Source organism: Arachis stenosperma, chromosome 9 (assembly GCF_014773155.1).
Source record: "Arachis stenosperma cultivar V10309 chromosome 9, arast.V10309.gnm1.PFL2, whole genome shotgun sequence".
In the NCBI taxonomy this organism is placed as follows: domain Eukaryota; kingdom Viridiplantae; phylum Streptophyta; class Magnoliopsida; order Fabales; family Fabaceae; genus Arachis; species Arachis stenosperma.
Window position 1 is genome coordinate 1736070 of NC_080385.1, and position 19390 is coordinate 1755459.

The window sequence follows — 19390 nt, forward strand, 5'->3', positions numbered from 1 at the left end:
ACGAAAGCATAGAAAACAATACTATCGGATTAAGATAAAATAAATAAATAAAGCTTACTATATGCATTCATAAAAAGAATTTGCTATTCCTCGCTAAAATCTAGCTCCAAAATCTTATAATTAGAATATAAATATTTTTTATTTTAATTAATCTCATATCGATTATTATTACTAGTATTCAATAAATAAAATGACAAATTAATAATCGTGTTAGTGTTTATTTATCTACAAGTATGATATAATATATGATAATGATATTTGCTAACAATTCCTTTATGTTATTATTATCTTTATTTAAAAATGATCGTCATTTTTAACTTTTTCAATATATTAAAAAATTAATATATTTATTATTATTATTTGGTTACCTACGGTATTTTTCAGTTCAACAGAATAAAAATTAATTTGTTGTGGATTTAATCTTTTGTTTAAGCAGGCGAGTGAACTAAATACTCGACTAACCAAGTTGGTAATTATTATTATTATTTATTATTATTATTATTATTAGGTGTGCCTAAAGCCTCAACAAAATAGCCACAAAGGAAACCAGTTTCTTTCGACCGTGGTACAATGCACTCTTTAGCCAACATTTGAGCCCAGTAAGTTACGAACATTGGTAGCTGTTGGTTTAGGTTTCGTCACCATCTTGGAAAAAGCTAATTATTTGTTCGAATCCCGCTCTGCAGCAGTTTTTTTAGCGACAAACTTGTTTAAAGAAAAAAAAAAAAAACTTTTTTATTGTGCTTACCTAAAAAAAATCAATTAAAGGGTCATTTTCTTTTCGTATATAAATCTATACTTGCAACCTTTTAGTGCTTTTATTGAATCTTTTTGGTGGCGGGTGGATGGGGGTGTTAATTGACTATTCATTGAGGGTAGTGATGACTGACGAGTTGATGAACCATGGTTAGTGCTTTTATTGAATCTTTTTGGTGGGGGGAGGGGGGTTAATTGACTATTGATTGAGGGTAATAATGACTGACGAGCTGATGAACCATGAAGTCTTGAACTTGAACCATGGTTTGGTCATTATCATGGAATTGCAACTTTGCCCTTATTGTTAATTTCAACACCTGTTGAGCATAACTGCTGCCTTTGGTTGATATAATCTATTGTGCTAACACAACTACAATTTTGGAACTAATGTGTGCAACATGGATTAATTTTGTCTTTTCTGTGCAATAATTCAAACTCAAAATATGAAGAAATTATTACATTTTTGGCTTAAGAAAACATTTCTGAAGATATGATGCAACTATGCACCATTGATAATTTAATATGCAAATGTAGAAGGGTAAATATGTCAAAGATCATAAGTTTTTGTTAGTGAAAAATCACAACTTCACAAGTATTCTTTTATCCAAAGTAATAGTTTGAGTTAGATAGGATCGATCGTACTTCAAAGTTCTAGATTTATAGAACCTAAATTTTAACATAGGACTTCTAGATTCTAAATTCTAAACTTCAAAATTCAAATTACAAACTATAGACATTAACAGGAAACACGCCATTATGCAACAGATCATATTCGGACGTTTTATGTTTCCCATCTACCACTTCCTTCAACTTATACGGCTTTCGGCTTATCTTCCCATACCCACCATTCGCCCAATCTGTCCCCCAAGAATTCTTCACGATATAATATTCTTCTAACCTGCCTCCATCTGTCTTGGTAACACGCCCGACTATCAAAACCGTATGTGTCATCCCTATATCATCAATATCAGATGGATCATCTGGACCAACATATATGTCATCCTGCATGGTAACAAAATAAAAATCAGCCATCTAAAATAATAGAAATGTTTTGTACAATGAAAAATAATACTCACAGAGCCTAAATCTGTGAATTCAGATGTTACGATCACATCAGCAACTATGGGCTGATTTTCCACCTCTTCCCACATATCTTTCGGAAAAACTGGTTTAAGAGTTTCAAACTTAAACATTGGCTGTATATATAAATATAAATAGTAAGTATAAGATTATATAATATCTGAAAAAAAAATAATGAAACAGGTCAAAAATATCAAATTAATACCTCTCTGCCAATTGAGTTAGGTTGTCTACTACCTACAAATGGGCACTTCTCTTCAATCATGCACCCCTTCTCAAGTACCCACTTTAAAACCATATAGCTTGAAGCTCCATAGCAGTCTTTATGATCCAATCCAGTAACTCCTAGGTGCTCCAGATATCTTGGATTATCTCTCAGGTGTTCGACTTCATCGTTAGTCAGATAGTTATTTACTAAATCTTGTGGTGAAATAATAATGTTTTCACCACCAGATTTATGTAGTGCATTATAACACATCTCTAAAACACCTGCAACTGCCATAGCCCAGCAACAACCTAGTTTTAAAAAAAAAAATATTTAGATTAATGTTACTTCACTGTCTTCGCAAATGATCTAATAAATATACACTTTTTATTTATATTAAAATAGGTAAAAAATCACAGAAGTTGAAAAATAATTTAATTATTTTGACTAGTTAATTAATTCTAATTAACAAATTTTTATATACTCTAATAATATTGACTAGTTAATTAATGCTAATTATTTTGACTGGTTAATTAATTTTTATTACTATTATATTGATCTCCCTTAACTTTGAATCTATATTTTATACTCAATTCTAAAAATGTAAAAAGATGTGTCTAATGAACTAATATGTTGCAGGTAATTTAGGGTGATTAACCACAATAACAAAAATATTAATTCTGTTTTTACCAAGAAGTTGAAAACTTCTAATTATAATTTTTATTCCTATTGTAAAACTAAAATTAAAGAAATAGTAGTTCTCTATCCGTTTTCACATCAGAATTAAGTATAAGATTTTACCACATTCACGCTGATGTCTGGGTTTTGTTCCAAAAATCTCCCAGCCAATGTCCTGTCACAAAGTAAAAGTGTTGAAAAAATAAAGTAAAAATTCTATAGAATAAATTTTTAAATTTTTTAATATAGGATAAAATTATAACTTCAAAAACATTAAATAATATTTATTAATTACTAACAATAAGATACATCATAAAATCATTACCTTAAGTATTTTTGATCGTTTTGGAGCCATAATCCTGAAATAGCAATGATAGAAACTAATAGTTTAGTAGGTCGATAGATGATATGTACAAGGAAAATTGAAAGCAAAGTTGCGAAACCAGAATCAGTCGAGTGACCGGTTCAACGATTCAATGGTCCAACCGGAGTCAAATTATGGTTAAATTGGTTTAATTAAATATACGATAAAACTATTAAAAATTCAATATATAATTTTAAATATTTAAATTCAAACATAAAAATTTATATTTTATAACTAAAAAAAATCAAGATACACATAAATGATAAAGACATAATATTCTACCACCAACATTTATTCTAGTTTCATAAAAATTATAAAACAAAAAATAACAACAGAAAAAAAAATCATTGACCAAAATCAGCAACTCAGAATGAAAAAAATGAAAAGTCAGCATAAACAACTCAGAATAAAAAAAATTCCAACCATAGTTATCAAAATCGAATCAGTAATCAATCCGGTCGTAGGATCACTAGTACAACCGGTGGGTCACTGGTTCACACGGCTGACTCGCTATAAATAAAAATATAAAATTATAAAAATAAAAGCAATGCAAAGCTTCTTGGTATAATATATGTATTTAAGTTTATGTACATTTTGCATAAATAAACAGTGAGCTTATCTCATACAACATTTTGAGTATATTTGTCATTTTAAAATGAAACGTTCAAATGTTTTTAAAGCAGCACAACCCATCAAATGTAGGCAAAATTGGCCTTGCTACGGATATCAACAGAGGACTTGAAACCATAGTTGTAAAAATCGAACTGGACCGGTCGATTCGACTGAAAAACCGATAAACCAAATCTTAAGTCGGTTTGATTTATTCTTTGGACCGTTTAAAGAAAAAAACTGATGTAAACTGATAAGAACCGAAAAAACCGATCAAAATCGGTGAAAACCGGTACAAACCGATCTAATCGAACCGGTCTGTTGTGAAAATTGTCAAAATGCTAAAGCTAAGGTTCGAACCTAGAACCCTAAGAATACAACCTCTTTCCCTTGCCATTGAGCCACCATACTTCTTACAACTGCATATGTCGAATAATAATTATATAATATACATTCAATTACATACTATTATAAATATCTAATTTAATTTAATTTTTTTATTTTTTATTTTTCGAATTAATTATATTTTAATTATGTGTCATTATTAATATAAATATAAAGTTCACTAAAAATTTATTAATTTGCTTGATCTATTTAAATGCTAGTATTGTGATTAAGATTATTTGTTTTGATGCTAGTGTTAAAATCTACTGATATTATAGTTAAATGACAGGCTTTATGAATGAATTGTTACTCTTATTGTGTCAAATTAAGATACTATTGTAATAGTATTGATAAATTCTATGTTTTTCTATTAGTTATTTTTAGAATTTGAGACTTGATTTTTAATAAAATGTTAGTGTAGATATGTATTTCAAATTTTAATTTTAAGTTTTTTATTATTTTATATTTTTTATTTACGTGAGACCAATTTTATCGGTTTAACCAATAATTTATCAGTTGAATCAATAAACCAATAAACCAGTAACTTGACCGATTCGATCACCGGTTCGATTCTGATAACTATGCTTGAAACAATTCATTTAAACATCCTTCTAATTTTAAGTTTGAGACTGCCTATTAGATCCAAGTGAGTTGCAAGCTCAAAATGCAATTTTCCCATGTTGCTTAATTCCAAATTTTACACTAGAACAATATTTAACAATGGAAGTGCAAGATGTAATCACAGAACTCCCACAGAATTCAGAGTTTTGTTTATATTCAGGGCTAAAAAAGCTTTCATCTGCAATAGAATCCACCAAGGATTCTGCATAGTATATTTCCTCATGCAGTGTGCATTGTAAAGAATTATTAACTAACAGAAAACCTCATCCAAAGCTTCTTAAGATCAAATAATTCATTTTAGAAATGATAATCAGTAACAAATTTCAGCAACAAATTCAAAGTGCAATGAATTACAGCAACAAAATTGAAACAGAAAGAACAGGAGAATTTGTTCGAACTCACCAAATCGAGTAACAGATTGCGCAAAGAAACCTGACAGCAAGGCTTGAAGCAAGAAGACAACAATGAAGACCAGCCCACCGGGACCTGCTGCCGGCGATGACGAGTGCAGGGAAGGCGGGAAGGCGCGTGTCTGAGTGCAAGACGGTGACGAGACAGAGAGCAACAATGACGACCAGGGCGAGACCGAGACCGAGACCGTGAGAGAGACCGGAGACCAGACAGCTTGAATGCGAGAGGCCGAAAGCCACAATGAGAGAGATGAGAGAGCTCGAAGCTTCAGTAGTTTAGGACTTCAGTCTCAGTGAGAGAGTGACGCGGGGAAGCATAGTTGTCAAAATCGAACGGGTCCTACATAAATAAAAAACATAAAATAATTAATAGAACCTACATGAACAGACAAACAATAACACCATGAACAATATATATGCATATTTCTAAAATAATAGCACCAATCAATAATCAACATTTTCACAAGGTCACAAAACAACAACTACATAACACAGATCAACCCTAAACAGCATCAATCAACCCTAAACAGTAACAATCATGAAAATCAGCACTGATCATGGAAAAAAACAGAATCAGAACGTAATAAGCTGAAACAGTTTGCAATTAGTAACAGCCTCATAACAAACAAGGGAACAAATTAAGCTTTCAAACCCTAAAATCATTTATTCTCCAATCCCAAATGGTTCTGATTATGATGATTCCATTCTAATATAGCAATCAGAAGCATGCCTCAAGCCCCACTAAAAAACATTTAAAAAAAACAGAAAAATTGAAAAATAAAAGATAATTAACATTTAACATAGTCAAAACCCTAAACTCAGTATTATAATCCAATGTCCCAATTTTCCAGTAAGAATTCAAACCCCAAAGCCTAAATCCAATTTCACAGCAACAAAATCTATCTCTAAATGCAATTTCACATTAATAGAATTCAAACCGTAACAATTTCATCAATTAAAAATCAAGACATATATTAAAATCAGTGAGCGACGGCAGACCAGAGGCAGACAAGAGGCGGAGGCGGCGGAGCTTTGAGCAGGAAGCAGTGAGCGACGCAGTGAGAGGAAGAAGGTGAACGGTAGCGGCTCTCCTCTGATGGAGATGAAGGACGGCTCTTCTCTGGACGGCAACGAAGGCGGCTCTCCTATGAACGGCGACGACGAAGACAACTCTCCTCTGGACGGCGACGACGAAGACAACTCTCCTCTGGACGGCGACGAAAACTGCGACGGTTCTCCTCAGGCGCGCGGCGTGAAGACAGCTCTCCTGTCCTCTGGACGGCGACGAAGTGGTGACGGTTCTCTTCTACTCAGGCGCGCGGCCTGAAGACGGCTCTCCTCTCCTCTGAACGCAGAGCCATGGCTGGTGATGACAGATGTGAAGAAGTGGTGATGGCAGAGGCATGGCTGGAGCAGATTCGTCTTCGCGGAGTAGAGGCGACAATGCGGGTGCAGGCGGCGCCAACGCTGAGAAGCAAGCACGGAGCGACACCAGCGACTCAGTGAGAGGAAGAAGGTGAGCGGCGGCAAGGGAGGAAGGAAGAGGAAGAAAGACGGAGAGGGTGACCGGAGACGCGATTTAGGTTTTCTGATGAGAGTGTGAGGGAGTGAGGCAGAGCCGCAGAGGCGTGAGAATTACGTTTTCTGTTTCCCTCCTTTTTTTTTTTTTTCAAATCAACAAAACCGGCCGGATTATTTAAACCGCAGGTTGACCGATTTTTGACAAAACCGGCCGGTCCAAACTGGTTCTCACCAGTCCTTTTTCTTATACAATTAGATACCCCAATTGGGCTGGCCATGTGATCGGTTTATTGATATTTTGATCGAACCGACTGATCTGGTCCAGTTCTGACAATTATAATGGGAAGGTGAGACTAGGCTAGGTTTTCAGTTTTTACCAAATTTTAAAAAGAGAACGACACTGTTTTTCAAATTTAAAAAGAAAAAAAATATTAAGCATGACCCGTCCGGATTATATAAATCGACCGGGTCACCAGAACAGGATGAGTTAAACTTTTGTCTGAATCTGATGCTTAACGGTCCAGAAAGTAACTCGGTTCAATAAAATAATTGGGTTTTCGATCAAACCGGATAGATCGAGTCAGGGTTGATAACTATGATTCCATCATAAACAACTAAAAATTAGAAATTCAAAATAATGGCATAAACAACTTAGAATAAAAAAAATCTAGCATAAACAATACAATAAAGCACTCGACCATAAGTCATAACACCATCAACAACTCACAATCAGAAAAATCAGCATAAACAATTTAAAATCAGAATCATAGCATAAAGAACTCAGAACAAACAAAAAATCCAGCATAAACAATGCAGTGAAGTACTGCATCATAGCACCATCAACAACTCATAATCAGAAAAATCAGTAACCTATAATTTAAAAATCAGAATAAATAAAATTAAGATCGAGCAAATTTTTGCGACAGCAATGCACCAAGTTCAACGCAGATCTTTGTGCGACGACGTTGAGAAGAGGAACAATGAGAATCGAAAAGAGGAGAAGAGATCGGTAGTACCTACAGTCTGTCTCCGCTGGTGGCGACAATACCTTCTACTGAAAGAGAAGAGTTCGGCAATAAAATAGTGGTTGGGTTTTTCCATGAAAGGAGTTAGAATTGGATGAGAAAAACTGAAGTTTTAGTAGGAAAGATAAAAGGGGCGGGGTCAGGAATTTTAGGCCTTTAGGTTTTTTTTTTTAAATGAAACCACGTCGGTTTTACCGAATTGAAATAAACTTAACACAAAAGATTTTCATGATATTTTTTGTCTTCTTACACGACATGTAATACTTTTTTTTTTCCCTCTTGTTTTAGCAGAAGTCTATTTTATACTCGTTAATTGTGAAACTCTCACATTCAATATGCTTATTAATATGTACAAAAACTAACTAAAATTAACATCAACCACAAAAAACTGAAGTAAACAAGAAGTATGAATGAAATCTAACATCCCGCAAATATAAAAAAAAAAAAATAAGAGTCTTGGTAAAGTAGCCGTAAAAAAAAATCAAAATTGAAAAGATGTAAAAAACAAAACATTAAATAAAAAAAATAGCAGGATAAAATCTATCTATCTATTTACTTATCTACTTATATCTACTTATCTACTTATTCTACTTATAATATACTAAAGCTGAATTTTCTCCTAACTAATAGAAGTGAGGTGTCGATTCCTCATAAATCCATTTTTTGCCAAAATGAATGCATCATTTTCTCTTTTAAGTTTATTTTATAAAAATATCTTTCTTATAATTATATTATAATTAGCATTTAAGTAATAATGCATAATTACACTAATTTAGGAAAATATATTTATTATAGTTATATAAAATCAATATTTAATGCATTATTAAACTACTTATCAATTATCAATCGAAAATATTTTTAATTATTTTAATTATATTGATAATAATAATAATAATAATAATAATAATAAATTTATTTAATTCATTCAAAAATATTGAAGGATTCCAATTCTATATGCTACGATTTTATTTTATTACTAATGTATATATACTCTTATATTATATATTCTATAATTCTTATATTCTCAAATAATATTCTCAAATTTTCTTTAGTTTAATTTATTATTTTTAGTCATAAGAATTTATTATTTTTAGTAATTATTTTTAGACATCAATTCAATTTTTTAATTTAATAATTTAATAATATATTTTAATTATATATAATTAGAATGTACTTTCTATCCCTTTTTCCTTTTTATTTGCTTCGAGTGTAATGTTTGTAATTTTTTTATTTTTATTTTTTCTATCTTAATCTTGCTAAATATTTTTATAATTTTGTTTTATATCAATTATTTTTTTATGTATTTTGATTAATAGAATTATTTTTTTAAAGACGTTTTAAATTTGTTATAATATTTTTATAAAAGTTGATTAATAGGTTCTTCTTCAAAAAAAATTTCTTGAAATTTGTTAAATGAGATCGTATTTTAATGTTTCTCCTTTATATGTTATATTCATTGATTATATTAATCTTCTATTACAATACATTTTTTATTTATTTCACACATTATTTGTTTTACCTTCGTTTACTTCTTTTAATTGTTCTCTTTATTTTATTTTATTTTTACTCCTCATATATAAATTTATTATAATTCATCACATGCATATTTTTTTTGAATTTAAGTAACTTTTTTAGGTTATATTTTATCATTGATGCTCTATGTTGTTTAGTGTGTTTGTTTTTAATTTTTTAGTTATCTGTAAATATATTTATAAAAATATGATTTCTTTTTGTCCCGTATTTACTACCGCATTTAGTAGATAAATAATAAAATTTTCGTTTATTATTACATTGATTGAGTTTGAAGATTTTATTTCTACTTTTATACATTTGTTTATATTATATGATTTGTATTTGTGTTAGTGACATCATGACAGTTCATATATTTTAATATTTGTGTAACAAATCTTATAAATTATTTTTACAAGTTATAATTTATTTTTGTTTTATCTAGATATTCAATTTTTAATAATATTTTTATTTAATTATAAATATATTATTTCTTATTTTTATTTAAAAAATTATAAAATAGTAAATATAATTTTTTTAATTTTATCCTTAATATTTGGTTTTAGTTTTATTCTTGATTTTCAATATGTTTCAGTTATACTATTAAATAAATAACATTAAGTATAAATAATTAATTATACTGATTATTTGATTTGACCAAAATAAATATTAGATTATTTAATAAATAATGAATAAAAAATGAAATAAATAAATTTAATTTAATTTTTTACCTATTATTATATATATATATATATATATATATATATATATATATATATAAAATTAGAATATAGTTTATACCTTTTTTTTCTATTTTTTTGCACTTCTGTTATAATCTTTGTAATTTTTTTATTTTACCAAAATTTTCTATGATTTTGTTTTATATTTTTTTATGTATTTTGATTAATAGTTTTTAAGGGTATTACTATTTTATGAAAATGATATAGCTTGAACTTTGGTTATCTAGGAATTTACTAAGTAACTAGAGTAGTTTTACGTCACGAGCCAACAAATACTAGCAATTAGAATGATAAAAAAGAGTAGCCAATCTGTGACTAAATGGGATTGCGTTAGTAAAATTTTTACAGGTGAAGATCTGTCCACGTGAAATAGACTGGAATAGGGACATAGGTACCCTCTTCAAGGGACCCAATTTAAACTTTTTTTTCTTTCTAGACTCATCCTTAGCCTTGATTTTGTATCTACTCTTCCTCTAACTCACTTTCTCTGCCTCTTAAGTTCGTCATTATGTCGCTCCGTCTCACTCTAAAATATTATATTGTGTTATTATGTTGGGAGTAAACTACCAACCCGGTCCCTGTCTATTTTCAAGAATGACAACGCGACCTCTCAAAATAAAATCGATCCACTTCGGTCCCTGTCCCCAAATTCCGTCACACAACGCGGTCCCTGTGTGTTATTCTCCGACGAGACTTGACGGAAAACGCTGAGCTGTCCCGTTTGAAGTGTGACATGTCACATGAGCTGGATTACGTGTCCATTCAGTGGCTAGGTGGACAATCTTAACTGGACAGGGGCTAAATTGTCCAACTCCTTCACCCTATAAACGACGTCGTTCGCGCATAAATTAACATTTCAATTGCTTCTAAAACGTTGTGTTTCCATCAAATCTCATCCTCCATCCTTCACATTTACAAGAAAACTCAACAGGAAGCATAAGCAGTAGTAAGGGACCAGCATCGAGTTCCATTGATGGGAGTGGAAGAGAAGTTCTTAAAGAGGAAGGCAGAAGTGCTCTTAGCGTATCTGCAGGAAGTGTTGGTACGCCGAAAAAAGAAGAAGAAGTTCATTGCTCCACGATGCCGTTGTGGGGCGCATGCAATACTGTTTCTCTCCTCAACAGAGCAAAATCTTAACAGGTTATTTTATGGATGTCCACATTTCAAGGTAATCTGAAATTTAATTTAAGTTTTTTTTTATTTTATTTTAACTCCATATGACATCTTCTTTGCTGTGGGTATATTCTACATAGTTCAACACCGCATTACAATTTTTTTGTATGGTTGGATGATTATGTTGCATTATTTGAAGAGTTACCCAAAAATTCTCCTTTTATGGAGGGTTGGAAGCTAGATCAAAGTTAAATACCCAATGCTGCTGTTGTTGATGCTGAAAAACTTAGGAAACTAAAGGGTAGAGTGACTGGGTTAGAGTTGGAAGCCAAAAATTGTAATACCAATAGTGGTACTAGCTGCGTTAATGTTAAAGCTATGATTATTGCTTTTGTATTTAGAATTATGATATCCAAATTTGTTTAAAGCATTTGGTTAGCAGGAAACCATATGTGATACTATGTTTAAAGTGTATGTTGTTTCAAAAAGTATATGTTGTTTAATTTTTAATTTGTGTTACTAACTTCAGAAGTATGTATGTTGTTTCAGATGAGATAACGATTTGATTCAATGAAAATGGTCTGTTACTAATTTGATGCATTCTAGCAGCATGTAGTTACACAAATTAATCAACGAAAAATATTAGATAAAGAAACCAAAAAGATACTTTATATAAAACATGTACACAAAATAACAAATCATGTCCTTGTTAAGCATAAGAAAGGGACAACATATAACGTTTTAACAACAAAAAGAAGGCCAACATGTAGCCTTAAACCCAAAACATCTTCTAATTCAGTCTAGTAGAGTTTCAAACTAACTTAAACATGCATACATACACGTTCAAATAAAGCAAAGTTTTTCTTAAATTTGTAAACACCAACATCAAAATAATAACAAAAAGAGTTCAATTTGATATCATCTATGTCAACAGCAACACAACAGACATCAAGTCTGCCTTGGAGGTCTAAACCCAGGTCTAAATTGAGACACATAAACCCTTCACAATTTTTAGATGTGACTCTTAAACCCCTAACAATTTATAAAGTGATCCAATTCGAACCCTAATTACCTGACCTTTGTTCTGGTTTGGGTCAAAGGGTACAATCTGTAACTCCTTTCTCTTAGCAGCTCTTCTCTCCTTCTTTATCAATGGTTGCTAGTTTGAATCTTTTGGGTCATTTTTACAAGTCTTGTAGTAATGGGTTCTTTACAGGTTCCTTACCGCTGGTCATGCTTTCTGCTGGGTTTTCTTGTAAATGTGAAGGCTGGAGGATGGGGTTTTATGGAAACACAACATTTCAGAAGCAACTGAAACGTTAATTCCCACGCGAACAACGTCGTTTATAGGGTGAAAGAGTTGGACAATTTAGCTCCTGTCCATTTGAGATTGTCCACTTAACCACTGAATAGACACGTCATCTAGCTCACGTGACAGGTCACACTTCAAACGGGACAGCTCAGCATTTTTCGTCAAGTCTCACCGGAGAATAACGCACAGGGATCGCGTTGTGTGACGGAATTTGGGGACAAGGACTGAAGTTGATCGATTTTATTTTGAGAGATCGCGTTGTCATTCTTGAAAATGGACAGGGGCCGGGTTGGTAGTTCACTCTTATGTTGGAAGATGTTTTTATATTTTTTTAAATGTTATTTTTTATAATGAATATATTATGAATTGTGTTGAATTATACTGAATTGATTATTTTATTATATTATATTATAGTTTTTTTGTTATTTTTAAAAAAAAATTCAAAGAGTATCCATAAATAATCGTGGGTGATGCATTCGCTAAGGGGATAATTAAATAGGGGGACTTGTGACGAAGATGGAGAGCGAACGGGAGATTTTTTTTAAACGGAAGCGAAGGATGAGAAAAGGGGTCCGCCGCCGTGCCCACTGCCCACAGAGTATCTATTATTATATATAACTAACAACGAAAATTCAATTTGAGCTAATTTGAGATAGGACACTTGAACTTTATCTGCATCGAGTTTTAAGACAATGAACCTAATTCGGATTTAGGATCCTAACAATAGACCTAAGTTGATCTTTCTCACTTGACTTAATATTTTGAGTCATTATTGTAATAAATACTATACTATTAAATATGATTATATTTAGTATATATAAAAATTAGGTATACTTACAATAGATTTTATAATCAAACTAAAAAAATTATAATTTTTTTAATTTTAAATATTATTTACTATCTTATTAAAAAAGTGAATAATAATAATCACTCACATAATTAAAATACATAATCTTAATATATACATGACACTACATATATAAAAAATTATTATATGTGATAAATTATTTCTTTATTTTTCTAAAGATAATTTATATGTAAATTAACTAATTTTTATAACATACGATCTATTGCGTAATTTTTCTCCTCTTAATATGGATAAATTGATGAGCTTAATATATAAAATATGATTTATATTATTTAACATTCGAAATAAATAACTTAAGCCATTATCTAAGACAATAAATATAATAGTACAAATACCTACATATTTATTAGTATTAAAAAATATACAAATAATATAAACATGATTTTTTTGGTAGAAAAACAATAGTAAAGGTTATTAATTAAGTTAATTACATAATAAAAAATTATGAATAATTTTTTAAATAATAATAAAAAAATAAGATCACTATTTTCATATACTACAAAGTTTATAAAAAAATTTAGACAATAAATCAATTCTCAATAAATTATACATTAGCTCTGTTAAAAAAAATGATATATTAGATATTATTATATGTGTATTAATATATATATATATATATATATATATTATCGATTATTAAGTTATAATTAATTTGTAACTCAATTTTTGGTAACTAAAATTTAAATGATTGAAATTATTAGATGTTGAATATTTTGTAGCTAACTAATTTTGTTTTTGTTATTAAAATTTTAAAAAAGTGAGTTGTTAATCAATTCTTAATTTAAATTTAAATTTAAAATTGTGTATAAAAATATTTTGAATTTTTTTTACTAACCAGAATTAATTTTGAAATAAAAAATTGTTTTGTATATCATATTATAAAATAGTGTAGTCATTTTTTTTAATAGAAATTATTGTCAAATAAAATGATATAAAAATGGAAAAGAAATATATTCTAATATAGGAATAATAATTCATTTTTCAGTAGAATAAATTATATATTGAATAACAAAAGTTATTATAGTTTTTTTTTACACAAATTAATATACTCAACTACGGTGTTTTGGTAATATTACCAAAAAATATTAATCAATCTAATAGCTTTTGTAATGACATAAGTTTATAAGTTTAGAAGTTTGAAAATTATGTCATAAAATATAAAATTTTAACCGGTAACAACGTTGATCATATTGTTTGACTTTCTGGATGAATATGATATCAATAAATAAAACTGTCGCCGTTAAATTTCAACAAAGGCAAATCACAATAAGTATTGCTATCATCAATGAGAATTGTTCTACTTTCAAGACAGATACTATTTTCTTTCACTGTATTTTCCAACTCGACAGGTCGAGAACTAATCCTCCATGGATTGAAGCTCCATTTATCAAGGGTCTGCCGCTAGCTAATGAGTTGTTACTTAACACAAGGCGGGATTCGAAACTCTAATACTTACTTAGGTAGACGAATGAGATGACCACTCAATCAATCCAAATTGGAAAAATATAGGGTACCAACATATTATCTGCCAACTTATTGCCAATAATAATTAATTATTATATTTTAAACACATATATAAAGAGACACATCCAGAAAATATATCTATAAAGACATTTCTATTAAACACAGCCATGAAAAATACATTTTTATTAGACACATCCACGAAGACACATCCATTAAACATAGTTATATATAAGAGTTGGCAGATGTTGGCAGAAATGCTGTTGGTAACGTAGCGAAACCGATCCAAATTAGTTAAGACAAATATTAATTATTTTTAATATTTTTAACATTAAAACTAATTAAACTTTGATTTTAATTATAATTTAATAAAATATTTATAATAATAATAATTATATATTTTTTGTTTAATCTCTTTTAATAAAAAATTTATATATTTTTATTAATTATCCCGTACAGTGTACGGGAACATATACTAGTACTAGTAATATACTAAAACTGAATTTTCTCCCAACTAATGGAAGTGAGGTGTCGATTCCTCATAAATCTATTTTTCCGCCAAAATGAATGCACCATTTTCTCTTCTAAGTTTATTTTATAAAAATATTTTTATTATAATTATACTATAATTAGCATTTAAGTAATAATGCATAATTATACTAATTTAGGAAAATATCTTTATTATAGTTATATAAAATCAATAATTTAATGTATTATTAAACTACTTATCAATTATCAATCGAAAATATTTTTAATTATTTTAATAATAATAATAATAGTAATAATAATAGTAATAATAATAATAATAATATAAATAATATAATATGATAATTATATGATAATAGCACCAGTTATTAATAATCAATTTATATTTATCTAAATAAATTTATTTTAAAAAAATATATTTATTATAATTATATAACAATTAATATTTAATGAATAATGCATAATTATACTAATTTACTTTTCTAAAAAAATAAAGAACTTTTATTTAATTTAAAACCTATTTGGATGCATCTTTTTAAAAAAGTACTTCTATTTAAAAAAAATAAATTATTTGCTTTTTCTAAAAGCTAACAATACTTTGTTTAAAAAAAAAAAACTGAAGTAAAAGACGTTTTTAATACTTGAAAACTTTTTTTAAAAAGTCTATCAAAATATAAACTAATTTTTGTCTATTAAAAAATATTTTTTTTAAAAGATAGTAAAATAAGTACTTTTTTCAAAAGTCAATCCAAACTGACCCTTAAACAACTATAACTAATTTTTTAATACAATGACACTCTTACCATAAAAAATGCAATTTTGATATTTCCAGCAACATGAGCAATATTGTTCAGTCGATGCAAACGATTTTTTTCAACCATGATCCATTAAATCTCCTCTCAATTAAAAATTTTCTCAAATCCGTTACTGGCTATGGCAATTTTATAACGCTGCGACATCAAATCTAATAATTTCAGCTTCAATATTTTTTCATAAATCGTGGTAGGGTTTAGTGATTTTTGTCTTGCTAATTTACTTCTAAACTTCGGTAGGTGTAACAGATTAGATTTGAGTGGATTTGCTCTTAACCTGCAGCTAGTGCAGCAGATTATACTTAAGTGAGTTTGTTTCTAATCTGCTACAGAATATAACAAATTACGTGCTAATCATAAAATGTAGTAGACTATCGTGATTTACATAGAATTAATTTATGACACGAATATAACTTATTTTAAAAAATTGTATTTATATAAATTTTTCCTCTAAATATTTTGTTTATGTAAATTGCCTTTAACATGAATATTGCATTTTAAATTTTACACAATATTTGATTCAATATACCGTTTTATTTTTTATTTATACATTATGAAAATGTAAAAACTCGACGTGAAGTTAATAACTGAAAGTTGTTAGATAAAAATTTAATCAAATTATTTAAATTATTTACTGTTCTCAGCGGTCAATTTAACCAGAATTTTTCCCAAACGAAAAATTGGCTTAGTCCCAAAACAAAATCGTAATTCTCGAATCCAAATGTCAAACAAACGTTTGGGTCGTTCTATGTGAAAAATAATTTATAAAAGAGCCCAACGTATAAGCCCAATAGACAAGACTTACCTCCGTCAATCTAAGGTGACACCACAATGTTGAAGGCACGCTAAAACAATAATAACCCTAATCCTAACCCCAATTCAACAGAATCAGAATCCGATCAAAACCAGCATCATCGACCTCTTTGTTCATCCGTTCCGGTGAGTCAGTAAGTACTCCGCTGTCTCTTCTCCGATCCACATAATTTGTGATTTTGTGCGTCGTTGAATTCAAATTCCGCGTGTTTCTCTTCTGTTTCTGTGTTATTTATCGATTGATTCTGAAATCAGATTGACCGTTAGAGAGAGAGATGGCTAGTGCTGGAGATAAAAGAGGTAGGGATGATGTGGATGATAAACTGAATAACACTACCTTATTTTTCTTTTGTTCTGTTTTATTCTTTTTATATAATATAATAATCTAACCTTTTAGGGTTTTGAATTTTTCTACCTTGTTTACAGGGATTTGATGTTCCCGAGTTTGGATGTGCATTAGCTGGCGGAATTAGACCCATTAAGTTGAATAAAAAATTTGACGAACTCGTGAGCAATTTTGCTAAGCAAGCCTTGCAAGTCTACAATAACCAAAATGTATTGTCTATGATGGTTTTTGCTTTATCGATATTAGTTTATGTCTATAATCTCATTCACTAATGATTATTTTAATTATTATTTTTGTTGTTACCATGTAGAATGCGAAGTTTGAGTTTGATCATCTTGTCAAGGCTAATTGCCAAGCTGTTGCCGGCATTATGTATTACATTACTTTTACTGCACGCTCTGGGGATAATGGGCTTCAAACCTTTTGCGGCAAAGTATGGCAAAAAGTAATGAAAAAGGGAACAGAAGTTAAGTTTTGTGTGATGGCAACTGTTAATCAGGTACCATCATGATTTATCTGATCTTTTATGGGGTATCTTGGCATATTGTTTGTTTTAGTTATGATTTTGTTGTTTGTATGGGGAGGAAATGGATCCTCTCCATTTTTTTGAACACTTGAGAGAATAAAGTGTGATCTTTCACCTTTAATTCTACGAGTGAGACCAAAATTAAATAGGAGAGAGAGAGATGAATGATGAGATTTAACACTGGACACTATCTAGTTTTTTTCCCACTGGAGAGGATCCACTCCCGTATGGGATGCATTTGTACTTCTATAATGTTTTGCTTTGTGATTACTTTATCATAAGATTTGCATACATTGTGACATAGATAATTATTTGTGATTGTTAAATTCCTTGCATGAGTAATCATAGTTACTGCCTATTATAAAATTATCAATACTTAAGTGATATTGCTTCTATTTTTTACCTTGTCAAGATATCTCATTTGATTTTAGCATGATCTTCTTGTATATATTGATAATTGTTGACAAATAAAAATTAAATCATGTCATGGCTTCCAGTATTTCATAGTTTTGATTAAATATTTAAACATTTTCCCCTACTTTTCATGTGATTAGTCTATTTTTCATTTTTTCTGCATTGATTATTTGCATTGGAGTTAATGTTAGCATGCTGAGATTCTATTTTAATTTATTTATACAGGAAGCTGGTACAGATCAGGTGTCAGTCGCGGAGACGAGTCTAGGACCCTGTTCTAGTTGTGTTTGATGGGTCCTTCCTTCAGGAAGGAAAACTCTCTAATACTTATGAAAGAGTCTAACTCCCTGTTCTAGTTGTGTTTATGGTTTGCTCCTTCAAGAAGGAAAAAACTCTGATGCTATTATATAATTTTCATACTCATGAAATAGAGTCTAGGTCATGTTCTAGTTGTGTTTTATGGTTTGCTCTTTCAAGAATGAAAACAATCTAAAGATGCCATTATATAATGTTAATACTTATGAAACAGATTATAGGTCCCTTATCTTGTGTTTAAACTTTGGCTATGTTGATCTTTACTATATTGTCCCATTAAAAAAACCAGGTTGGACCCTTTATAAACCTGTTTAGAGCTCTAATTGTACATAGGTTTTCAAATCCACGACAGTTTTAGCTGATAAATTTTATTGTGATCGGCAGAACTGCTTAGCAGCCTCCACACTCGTTTGCATTCAACTATACATTATTCCTTTGCATATGAAGTTTTCTTCACTTTGAATTCTGCTCCATCTATTTCCATAGGTGCTTGGGCTTATGGATTCCTTTTCTGGTTCAAGCTCTTTGGTTTCTCCTTCTCATTCTAAGCCTTGTATTCGTTCTTCATATCCCTGTTGGTGATTGTCTTGCATTGGTTTATTTTTTTTTCTATTTAAATCCATTATTAGTGAGATTTTTTTTTAAAAACACTATTCATGTTGTGATTTCATCAACGGCATAGAATGAAGAAGAGTAAATAAACTTGATGGTGAACTAGTGATGTTCTTTGTAATTGATGAAGGAATATATACAAGTGAAGTGAGTGAGATAATGCTATAGAATATAAATTTTAACTACACTATGTGTATACCAAGATTAGCTATCAATATAAAATACACATTAAAAATAAATTAAATAGCATATATATTTATACATAAATACATAGTAGTTAATTTTAGTGTAACAAATAATGTTTTTGTTTTAACTAACTAATTGACTAACCAGGTGATTAAATAATTTTCTCAGAACTAAAATACAAAATAAATTATTTTATTGATGAGAAATAACGATTTTGTTATTTC

General features: G+C 29.6%; 1 protein-coding gene and 1 long non-coding RNA gene across 2 annotated transcripts; one reads left to right on the forward strand and one right to left on the reverse strand.

The window, feature by feature from the left end:
* Positions 1 to 1476: 1476 nt before the first annotated feature.
* On the reverse strand, positions 1477 to 2338 carry LOC130948320 (KDEL-tailed cysteine endopeptidase CEP1-like). Its single transcript, XM_057877043.1, has 3 exons — positions 2042 to 2338; positions 1833 to 1952; positions 1477 to 1758 (listed from the first exon to the last, which is right to left on the reverse strand). The coding sequence occupies exons 1-3, from the start codon at positions 2336 to 2338 to the stop codon at positions 1477 to 1479; spliced, it is 699 nt and encodes a 232-aa protein (XP_057733026.1).
* A 14767-nt stretch (positions 2339 to 17105) lies between these two features.
* Positions 17106 to 18595, forward strand: LOC130950548 (uncharacterized). Its single transcript, XR_009073627.1, has 3 exons — positions 17106 to 17322; positions 17424 to 17612; positions 18279 to 18595. It is a non-coding gene; the product is annotated as an uncharacterized LOC130950548 (long non-coding RNA).
* The last annotated feature ends 795 nt before the right edge of the window (positions 18596 to 19390 follow it).

Bases quoted from the DNA above. Each gene is read 5' to 3' on its own strand.
- LOC130948320 (XM_057877043.1), bottom strand. From the start codon at position 2,338: ATGGCAGTTGCAGGTGTTTTAGAGATGTGTTATAATGCACTACATAAA. The intron at 1,953-2,041 runs GTATTAATTTGA...TTATATATACAG, and splicing joins CTAACTCAATTGGCAGAGAG to CCAATGTTTAAGTTTGAAAC. The intron at 1,759-1,832 runs GTGAGTATTATT...GTTACCATGCAG, and splicing joins AATTCACAGATTTAGGCTCT to GATGACATATATGTTGGTCC.